The following is an 11,223-nucleotide window of genomic DNA, read 5'->3' as shown; positions in this document are numbered from 1 at the left end:
TGTACTTCAGACAGTCTCTATCTCTTTCTTTCTTTGGCTTCCTCTCCCCTTAGGAATTGTTTTGACTTCTTATTGAGTGGTATTCCTCTTTTCTTTAAGCCCCTTATCGGCGATGCCATGAACTAAAAATATCATTTTTTTTAATGGTCTTTTGCTTGGCACCCCTCATGACTCTGAATCTCGCTCTCGCTCTCTCTCTCTCTCTCTCTCTCTCTCTCTCTCTCTCTGTCTCTCTATCTCTCACTCTTTCTCTGTTTCTCTCTCCACCTCCCTCTGACTCTCCCTCTTCTGCCTCTCTTTCTCAAACTCTGCCTCGTTTCCACCCTCTCCCTCTGTTTATGTGTCTATTTTGACTTAATGCCACAGAGCAGCTTGTGCTATTGATTCAGAGTTCAGAGGGCACCAGATAAACTGCCCTGGAACAGTGAAACGATAAGAGGGGGAGGGAGCGGGAGGAGAGCAGGAGGACGGAGAAAAGGGGAGAGAAAATGACACGACAGGGGCAGACCCAACTAATACACAGGACAATAGAGAGGCAGAGCGTGTGAGAAAATGAAGAGGGCAGTTTAATCAATAGGCTTTGGATTAAAAGACAGAAAGAAAAAGGGAGAAAGATAGAATGAATAGAGTGCACTTTCCACCATGTTATCCTTTTCTTCATCTGTTCGTTCCCTTGACTGCTGGGTGCAAAGGTTTGTGTGTGTGTGTGTGCGCATGTGTGTGAGTGTGTGTGTGTGTGTGGGTGCGTCAGCTGATCGGCAGCTGTAAAAGGCAGTGTCCTCCAGGCTGGCCCACTCAATACTTCATTCAACCTTAACATAAGTGCACTAGAGCACTAGCATTAAGATGCCAAGCTTGAGAAAGAAAGAGAGAGAGGGAGAGAGAGAGGGGGGGGGGTATATGTGCCTGTTTGGCTGGATATTTTTTCATATTATTTCTGCTCATTCTTTGTCCCTTCTTTATTCTTATTCATATTCTATTCTTTGCTGGATAATGTTGCAGATTTCTTTTCCAAAAGCACTATTCCACTCACTGTGGAACATACTGTAGGTAATACATTGCACATTTCCATTTATTAAGCAAATCCTTTTTTTCAAAAGAATTCCAATGGAAAATAAATAACTGTATACATCACTTATCCACCATCATATGCCTGTATTGACTCAAAATGCTTTGAAGCCTCTCTATAGTAATACTATGCTGGGTATGAAAGGTTATTTGACAATGGCAGAATTAACTGGTTGGTAGATATTAATTAGGCTATTGTCCTTTTTTGTGTTATGACTTGCTGGGTTGTTAATGCCAATGTCTCTCATTTTCTCTATCTCAATACACCCGTCATTGTTTCCCTTCCTCTCTCCATCCTCCATCAGCCCCAGCTAAGATCCTGTCTTTTGGAGGAACAGTGACCACTCCATGGATGAAGGAGGTGCGACTGCCCTGTAGCTCGGTTGGAGAACCTACACCTACCATAAAATGGACCAAAGACAGGTGAGAATGCCACATAAGTCAAAAATGCTCATGCACATGCCTGTATGTTTCCTTTGATACCTCTAAGAGTTCATTGGAATTGGATTCATACAATACATACATTGATTGCTTTGTTGTTAATCAAGTGAGACTCTCTGTGATGTCTTGGTTGCCTCGGTAACACTTTACAGTGGCTGTATTCAAGTGTATTAGTGTTTGTATTAACCATATGTGAAAGTGTCATATGTACAGAATTACAATATAATACTTAATGAAAACTGTCCCTAATACATAATGTATTTACAAGGGCACAAGTGTGTGTGTGCTTTTTAGGTGCTCTTGTGGGACTGGGGGTCATAATTGGAATGAGTGAAGCTACATAGACTTTAAAAATTCCACCTGTTAACACCAAAGTGCTGTGGTGGCACAGTGTTGTTATAAGTAAGAGAATCGTTGAAAAAAATATTTAATTAATGTGTTGACTTAGCCACCACTGTTACAAAATCACTGAGCTATTTCCTGGTATGCTGATGTACAGCGTACCGGCCTCACGTTGGTTGTGTGGCAGAAGTCAGATAAGCATCATACTTCCTGGTGTACAGGGGCACACTGTATTTCCCTAATGCAGGCTGTTAAGGCTTTGTGTGGTCTAAACTATGCATATTGTAATTCCCCTATAAACTGCACATGGCAAAAAGAGTTACACATGCACAAACAAAAAGCTCCTACAGTGGTGCTCTTCCCAAACACCTAATAACAACACAAACAAGCACAATTGTTTGAAGTACATTGTACATTATATATTGGGGACATTCTCCTTTTATTTCCATAAATGTATTTATAGGTTAATACAATGAAATAGTGCCATTTTGTGCCAAATACCACAAAATACTACCTTAATGTTAACCTTATGCGCTTGGACAATTCATGACTTCTTATTGAGTGACAATCATCTTTAGGTATTGCCTCTAAATGTCCCCCTATCTTTAACATAATGTACAGTAGGAGTCTTATGATAATGCTTTGCTCTCTCTCTACCGCTCTCTGTCAGTGAGGACACAGCCATCCCAGTGTCTCTAGATGGCCAGCGTCTCATCCTGGCCAATGGGACACTGGTGCTGCGCTCTGTCAAAGCTGAAGACTCTGGTTACTACACCTGCACAGCCACCAACACACTGGGCTTTGACACCATCATAGTCAACCTTCTGGTGCAAGGTAAGAAAACACTCGCTCACTGTCACAATCGACACAGTCACACAAAAATCTGACAGAAAACAGAGGAAAGTGAAAAGTGACAGCATAGCTGGGATTCCCATCTTTACATTTCAGGCTATAGGGAGAGTGTTGATAGGTCCACTCAAATACCACTTTGCCCCAGTTATAGACCTGTTGTCCATACTGAAAATGAGATGAATACTACTTACCTTTACATTTGACAGGACACAATTAACTGTATTTTTAGCAATATTGAGCAAATCCTTTTTCTCCCAAAAATGATTTATAGCATTCCACTCGTGTGCATGTGAAGTATTACTGAGTGGTTACCTGTCTGTGTGCCTCCCCCCCAGTCCCTCCGGACCAGCCTCGTCTGACCGTCTCCACCACCTCCACCTCCTCCATCACCCTGGCCTGGATACCAGGAGACAACGGAGGCAGCTCTATCAGAGGTACATCGCACTGCACAACAAGTCTGTCTGTCTGTCTGTCTGTCTGTCTGCCCGCCTCCCTGTGTGTTTCTACAACAACTACATACAAAAGCTTCAGGTTATGGTGGCTACATGAAATCCTCCCTGATTTCCCTGATTTGCTGTAACACAATGGGGCTATATGCATCAAATTTCAATGTAGATTTCCCTTTCACCTCTGTTGTTAGTTTACCCTCTGTCTGTCTCCTCTCTGTCTTTCTCCTTTACCTAGCACTTTGTTAGTCTGCATACTGATCTATCAGTTTATTGATTGCCATCCTGGTTTTTATGTTCCCCAGTTAACAATCTGTCTGTTTGATTATCTGATTGTTGGTGATTTGTGTGTGTGTGGCTGGGCACAGTGTGTGCGTCTGAACGGGCATGCATGCAAATACGCTTTCAACCTCTTTTCCTTGTAAATGCTGTTCACAGCCAGCATCCAAACGGTGCAGGTTTTTTCTGCATATCTTCTATTTGTAAAATCATTTGTCTGTCTCCTTGTCACTCTTTATATCTGTATAAGTCTATCTGTCTCTCTGTATACCAGAGGAACTGTCTGTCCGTGAAGCCATCTGTACACTGTCAGCGGTAGGCACTGCTGAAGTTCCCCATCAAGCATTTATTTTGCATTACTACTGCAGTGGCATCTGCAGCCTATTCCTTCTCAAATAAAAGCGAATAGGCATATTTTAATACAAAACCCATGCCTTCCAAACAGCTGGTTGTGGGACCAGTCTTTGCAGCTTCTGTCAACTGAAAATAACAAAATTGTTTTCCAAAAAGTAATAAATAAATAAATAAATAAGTATCCTGCAGGGAAGGTACAGTGCAGCACTTGCTTTAGTGTTGAATAGTTGCAGTTAAAAGTGGGACTACTATGGTGCCGAAGTCTGTAGGTGTGTTTCTGTCTGTAGTTCTGAAGCTGTGTGTGGTTGTTCTGTTCTGTTCTGTTCTGTTCTGTTCTGTTCTGTTCTGTTCTGTTCTGTTCTGTTCTGTTCTGTTCTGTTCTGTTCAGTTCTGTTCGGTTCTGTTCTGTTCAGACATGGTGGTGACTATAAAACTTGTAAACAAACCCTGCAGGATCCACACAGGTTAACCCTTCTGATGTTTCAGCCTTTATTGTACCATCTGTCAGAGAGAGAGGGAGAGGTTTGAGGGAAAGAAGCAAGGGGAAAGAAAGAAAGACACAGACAGACTGGCAGACATACAGTTATACATAATTGCATATAGACAGACAGTCAGACAGACAGTCAGACAGACAGACAGAGAGACAGAGGGAAAAAAAAGGAAGTGTCTCAGAGTGCGAGGGGAAAAAAAGACCCTAACAGAGTTGGCTCTCCAAGGCAGCTGATTATAAAAACAGTCACCATATTGCATACCCTCATTTGCATAGATGCTCAGTCAGCGCCATCCCAGTGTTGGGGTTTGTGGGTAACTAATGGCGGCGTAGATAGAGAGCAGCCAGACCGACCTCCCATCTGGGCTTGTAGTTGGGTAGAAGACCAGGCTGACATCGCCATCTGGTGGACAGTAGAGGTACAAATGTATTTCAACATAGTGTAGTATAAGGAGATTTTATTAAATTTAAACATTAAAAACAAAACAAAAAACTGTATTCATGCAGAGGGTTTTTTTTTGTTATTATTTTAAGTTAAATTAATTTTGATGCAGTACACTTTCAATGAGGGATGTATCAAATACCATACTACTACTTTATACTATTTACTATTGTACCATGATGCATTCGTTTTTTAATTAGGTGTGTTTATTGTGTGTGTGTGTGTGTGTGTGTGTGTGTGTATGTGCATGCGTGCAGGTTTTGTGCTGCAGTACTCAGTAGACAACACAGAGGAGTGGAGGGATGTGTTCATCAGCTCTAGCGAGCGCTCCTTCAAGCTGGACAACCTGCGCTGTGGCACCTGGTATAAAGTCAAGCTGGCTGCCAAGAACAGCGTGGGGGCCGGACGCATCAGCGAGATTATCGAGGCCAAGACCCACGGGCGAGGTGAGAAATGGGGGTGTGGGGAGAGTGGGGAGGTGAGGAGAAAGGAGGGTAGGACAGAGGGGTGGGAGGTATACAAAAATACAGAGATAAAGAAAGGGGAGGTGGGCACACTTAAAATCCACATCCCCTTTTTTGACAGTCCCAACTGCAAGGGAATACGTGGTCAGCAATAACACATAGTTAAAATGGCATCCCGAGTGGACCAGAAAATATGTCACATGTTGAAGGTCAATGTGTAGGAGGCAACAATGATGCTTCAGACCTACCACAAGAAAAAAAAAACCCAAAAAACCCCAAAGTCATTCACATTAAATTCTTGCTCTTACCAATAGAGTACAAACCTTTAAAATTAAAAATGATTAAAAGTGATGTTCCTCTACTCTTGCAGAGCCCCAGTTCAACAAGGAGCAGCCAGTGTTCACCCACATTAACTCTAGCCACGCCCGCCTCAACCTGCAGGGTTGGGCCAGTGGAGGCTGTCCCATCAGTGCTGTCACTCTGGAGTTCAGACCTAAAGGTTGGTCATTGCTTTTCCAGTTTGCAGCTGATGGTAACATTTGACCTGTGACCATTGGTGAAACCTGTGACCATTGGTTAAATAAAGAAGTTTTATTCATGTATGTGTACCGTTCCCAGGTACATGGACGTGGCAGAGTGTGCGTACCAATGCCACCACAGACGTGTTCCTGGCAGAGCTGCGTGAGGCCACCTGGTACGAGCTGAAGATGAAGGCCTGTAACAGCGCTGGCTGTGGAAACCAGAGCTCCCAGTTTGCTACACTGGACTATGACGGCAGTGAGTAGAAGAATGTTTTGTTAGGCATCCCAAATAGATGAACTATAGAGTTAAATGATGCTCTTGTTCACTGCTTTGGTGGAGAATCAATTTGAACTGGGTCACGCATAATATTTATCGGTGAAAGAGCAGTATCTCAACCCTACTCTTCCTGGATATGGACAGGTACTATCCCACCAATCAAATCCCCCCTGGAAAAGAATGACGACGTGAAGAAACTGTTTTCTATTGGCTGTCCCGTGATCTTGGTCACCCTGGGCGTCGCGCTGCTCTTCATCATCCGCAAGAAACGCAAAGAGAAGAGGCTGAAGAGACTGAGAGGTGAGAGAGGAAGTGAAAGGACTAAGAGAGAAGGAGAGGAGAACAGAGTTAGAAATGAAGAAGCTAGAAGAAGAATGCAGTCTTCAGAGAGAAATTCATGAATAAAGTCCTGAAAATTGGATTTGTTTTACAAATGGGTCTTTTGTGTGTCTAATCCGTTATGTTCTCTGCCCTTTCTAGATGCCAAAAGCTTGGCTGAGATGTTGATCAGGTAAGACTGTTTTTCCCCGGTCCTTCCGACCCAATTAGGCTGAAATACTCTTTAGAATAAGTCAAAATCCGCTTCACCCAATCACATTTTTCATTTTCTCAAAACCATGAACGTGTGTGTGTGTGTGTTTGTGTGCCTTTTGTATCCCTGGAGTAGTAAGAACAACCGCAGCTTCGACACCCCAGTGAAGGGTCCTCCTCAGGGCCCACGGTTACACATCGACATTCCCAGAGTCCAGCTGCTAATTGAGGACAAAGAAGGCATCAAGCAGATCGGTGAGAGAGAGAGTGTGTGTGTGTGTGTGTGTGTGTGTACTTGTGTCTGTGCATGAGTGTTGGAGTGCTGGTGAGTGTAGGGATCTTTATTTCAAATTTGTGTTTGTGTGGATGCCATAAGCAATCATAAGGAGAGACTCTAGTGTAACTCCTATATATTCAGTTAAAGAGTATTCACAGTTATATTTGTATTTGCAATCTGCAATAGCTGCTTTCCTGAAAATATATTCACTCTGTCTCTAATAGGTGAGGACAAAGCCACTATCCCTGTAACGGACACAGAGTTCAACCAAACTGGAAACCCTCAGAGCTTCTGCACGGGCGTGTCTGTCCATCACCCCGCCCTCATCCAGAACACTGGTCCTTTGATTGACATGTCAGACATCAGACCAGGAACCAGTAAGTGTTCTCGCTTCTCCGCCCATTTTATCAGTTCAAACTTAACCTGGTTAAAGCAATACTCCAACTATGTAAACACCTATTATAGTATCATAATTGGTCATCAAATCATTGGTGAAAGCATAACCTGGCTAACATACCTATATCTCTGCTCAATCTTTTTATTTATTTGGCTATGTAAACACCACAGTCTGATTTCACTCATTTGATGGAGCGTAAGTGTGTTTATCATACTATAAAGCAAGGAATCTCTGTCTGTATGTGTCCTTTGCATATCTCAAGAACTGTTCGTCCGATCTACTTCACACTTGGCGGGTGTATTGCTGAGGACCCAAGAACGTGCAGTGTCGGATTGGACACGCGACACGTTCAGTATTAATAAACTATGAATAAACAAGCGAACAGCGCTCTGTGCAACAGCGGGGCTCAAAGCAAGTGACTGATAGCCTACGCCTATTGTGTGGTTTTTTTTGTGAACGGGCACTGCACTAGTTTACACAAATGACAACATGGTGAGTGGTGGTGGCAAAAAAATTTGTGGAGCAACTATTAAATACTTTTCATGCTGAACCAAATGAAAGAAATGAACAGCAGTAGAATCAACAGAAATATACCGCTGGCATCAAGGTTTTCTGTCAGTACATCAACATGAACAACAAACAACCAAACAAAATCTTGCAAAATGTGCTGACATTTTTTATCTAATACTGAGGTGGCTGCATGGCTATATGTAGATCTCATTGTGTAGTATCTTTCTACGAATAATCTAACCAGATTAAATAAATTTATATAAATCTGCAGTATTGAGGGAAGTCGCATAACTTCAAACCATGTACTATAAATGCTTTAATCAAGGAGTATTGTGTGCCTGTAAAATAACACATTGTTATTGCATGAATCCTAAATCTTGGGCTTCCATAACTTTCTATTGATGCAATTATATAAAGATTGCGGATTGATGTCATTACCCATCACACAGTGCACTCTCCAAGCAGCATCAACATGTTATTGCTAATTTGGGTTAGGGTTAGGGTAAGCTATATGCACACATGGGCCTGTAGGTCCAAATGACACTGAACCAGGAGGCATCCAGTTTTATTTACCTGGTCCGCTGAAATCCACTGTGGATTAGAATGTGAAGATGGGCCTAAACTTGACACATGCTCACCATAATTGTAACAAACAGCCTCTGCACATATGCACATCCTCTTTAATTCTATATCTCTGTCCATTCACCACCAGACCCTGTATCAAGGAAGAGTGTTAAGTCAGCCCACAGCATCAGGAACCGCTACTCCAGTCAATGGACGCTGACCAAGTGCCAGGCCTCCACACCGGCCCGTACTCTCACTTCAGACTGGCGCACAGTTGGATCCCAGCATGGCATCACCGTCACAGAGAGTGACAGCTACAGCGCCAGCCTGTCACAGGACACAGGTTGGCACATGGATGAGATGACACTTACAGCCATTAACATGCACATATATAAGAGAATGCTATTTCTCAAATTTGGAAGTAAATGTGTTTTCGCACTCTTAACTCTAACCAGTGCATATAATCTACTATCTTTTCTGGAGAAAATGTGCTTACTTCTTTTCCTTTCCTTCATCCTCCCTAGATAAGGGTCGTAACAGCATGGTGTCGACAGAGAGCGCCTCCTCCACCTATGAAGAGTTGGCAAGGGCCTATGAACATGCCAAGTTGGAGGAGCACCTGCAGCATGCCAAGTTTGAGATCACAGAGTGCTTCATTTCTGACAGCTCGTCTGACCAGATGACCACGGGTACCAATGACAACGCAGACAGCATGACCTCCATGAGCACACCATCAGAGCCGGGTATCTGCCGTTTCACTGCCTCGCCGCCCAAACCCCAGGACTATGATCGTGGCAAGAATGTAGCCGTGCCCATCCCACACCGCGCCAAGAGTGAGTGGTTGCTAGAAAGCATGATGATGGATTTCATTTCTTTTCTATATAAAAGTCTTAATAGGTCTAAAACTTAGCTTTTAAAATTTTTATTTGGCAGTTCTTCTGAATTTGACTCCTCCTCTTCAACTACAGGTGACTACTGCAACCTACCACTCTACATGAAGACAGATCCTTTCTTTCGAAAGCAATCGGAGCATCATGACCCGTGCCCAGTGGTTCCACCACGTGAAGCCTCCATTCGTGGCCTGGCCCAGCGGGCATACCACACCCAGGGCCGCCATGTGACTATGGACTCTGCAAAGCAGCAGGCCCTAACCATGGGCCACTCTGGCCTGGCCAGCCTCACCTCTTCTGGGGCTTCCTCTGGAGGAGCAACAGGGGGCGGTGGTGGCGGTGGGCTGGGTGGAGGTAGTGGGAGTGGAGGGGCATCTGCTAGCTCCAGCAGCTCCACACTGCCCCAGAGGACTCTCACCATGCCTGGCTCCTCTGCCTCAGCTGCCCAGAGTGCAGCAGCAGCTGCTGCTGCTACTGCCGCTGCTGCTGCTGGGGCATCATCATCCTCTGGTGGAGGTGGGGCAGTAGGGGCCACAGGAGGGACCCCGGGAGGTGCCTCCTCATCCTCCTCCAAGATGGGGGGATCCAGAGACTCTCTCCTGGAGAGCAGCTCCTCGGGCCTAGGCAGACTGCAGAAGCAGAGAGATGGAGGGGCTGGGGCCTACTCCAAGTCCTACACACTGGTGTAGCCTGTCATCACTGGGCCTGTCACCATAACTCTTACTAGAATGCTGGTCGAACCAGCACTTGCCTGGAGCCTCTAGAGGGAAGTGGGGCGAGGAACATACACACGCACAGCTGACCCGACGACGCCTGCACTGTGCCAGGCTGCAGGGGGCCGGTCGGGGCCCCCATCGACAATACTGTATGAAGGGGTCGAATTTGGGTCTCCACAGCACAGGGGTTTGCCTTTTTTCTGCCTGATTTACTTTCTATTATTATTGTGTCATCTTTCTCTATCTCTTATGTCACCACCCTGGAAATCACTTGCCAAACCATAAATGATTTATCTTTTCACCTCATTTTCTCTTTTCATTTTCTCTCTTTTACTCTCTCATTTTCTGGTAAAGACACAGTACTTATGCACAAAATGCTTTCCACGTGCACTTGTTTTCTGGAATCAAGACAGTTAATAGGATGAACCAAGTTGCTTGAGAGTTTCACACAGACCTGTGTAGATGTTTTTAGTCTTTCCAAAGTGTTTCTTTTCTGGTCTCTGATGGAAGCAGAGCTCATATCACAGCATATTGCCATGGCAGGATGCTTTTACTGTATGCATAAACCACCAACCTTGGTGTCACACTGGCTCTGAGAGGTTATTCTGTCATGGACACATACATTAGAGGCAGTGGAAGGACTGTTGTCTCAACACCACTATTGAGACCTGGGGAATTTTCTTTTACATTCAATGGATGACACAGCATAGTGGTCTTAATTGATGCTTTTATAAACTGACTCAAAACAGAGAGAGAAGATAAAAAATGTCAAGCATCATCTTCAAGTGAAAGATGAATCCAAACTTTTTTTCATGCTTCAGTTTTCTGTTTATTTTCTGATGTTGGAAATATAATCTCATGTGCACTAAGAAAAGGTTAGAATGGATCCACGTAACAGAACCTTCACAAGCCTGCGTGTGTGTGCGTGTGGGTGTATATGTGTAAATATATATATGTATACATGTGGCAGGCACACACCAACAGTGGACCTTTTTAAAATCAATCTGTATGCTGAGTCCTCGGGCAGACATCTGTGTCAAAACTGTCCCCACTGTTCATTTTTGTACCTGTTGAAAGGGGATACGGGGACAAAGATGATGATGTAACACTATGATCCTAATTTGGTCCAGCATTTTGAACTTTGTTTTGTATGTGTGATTGACAGCATTGCCTAGGAAATGAGGTTGAAGATGCGCTGAAGAGGAGGTGGGTTGAAAAGAGAGAATAACTACAGACGAAAATGAAGGGGTTCCTCTCTTCTCTCTCTCTCTCTCTCTCTCTCTCTCTCTCTCTCTCTCTCTCTCTGTCCCTCCATCCTCACAATGAAGAAGGAAGAGACCCTTTCGTTATTCATTATGGTGC

At 44.1% G+C, this 11,223-nt stretch overlaps 1 protein-coding gene across 3 annotated transcripts in view; it reads left to right on the top strand.

Annotated features, from left to right (window-relative positions):
* The window catches only part of dscaml1 (Down syndrome cell adhesion molecule like 1), a 76,256-nt gene extending 66,422 nt beyond the window's left edge, over positions 1–9,834 (top strand). The window contains exons 22-35 of one of the 3 annotated variants that reach the window (XM_071519227.1): positions 1,374–1,491; positions 2,522–2,685; positions 3,039–3,137; positions 4,972–5,160; positions 5,549–5,677; positions 5,797–5,955; positions 6,121–6,276; positions 6,457–6,487; positions 6,644–6,762; positions 7,009–7,161; positions 8,404–8,598; positions 8,780–9,088; positions 9,224–9,421; positions 9,515–9,834. In XM_071519227.1, coding sequence (XP_071375328.1) covers positions 1,374–1,491; positions 2,522–2,685; positions 3,039–3,137; positions 4,972–5,160; positions 5,549–5,677; positions 5,797–5,955; positions 6,121–6,276; positions 6,457–6,487; positions 6,644–6,762; positions 7,009–7,161; positions 8,404–8,598; positions 8,780–9,088; positions 9,224–9,421; positions 9,515–9,834 — 2,339 coding nt within the window. Of the gene's footprint in view, positions 1–1,373; positions 1,492–2,521; positions 2,686–3,038; positions 3,138–4,971; positions 5,161–5,548; positions 5,678–5,796; positions 5,956–6,120; positions 6,277–6,456; positions 6,488–6,643; positions 6,763–7,008; positions 7,162–8,403; positions 8,599–8,779; positions 9,089–9,223 lie in introns of all 3 variants that reach the window. The other 2 variants (XM_071519226.1, XM_071519225.1) reach the window with 2 other exon arrangements.
* Positions 9,835–11,223: the final 1,389 nt, after the last annotated feature.

This window comes from Centroberyx affinis, unplaced genomic scaffold, assembly GCF_046629955.1.
Source record: "Centroberyx affinis isolate AG114_WGS23_722 - 3 ecotype Tasmania unplaced genomic scaffold, CSIRO-AGI_Caff_v1 ptg000677l_1, whole genome shotgun sequence".
Taxonomy (NCBI): domain Eukaryota; kingdom Metazoa; phylum Chordata; class Actinopteri; order Beryciformes; family Berycidae; genus Centroberyx; species Centroberyx affinis.
This window is presented reverse-complemented; position numbering and strand designations above follow the sequence as displayed.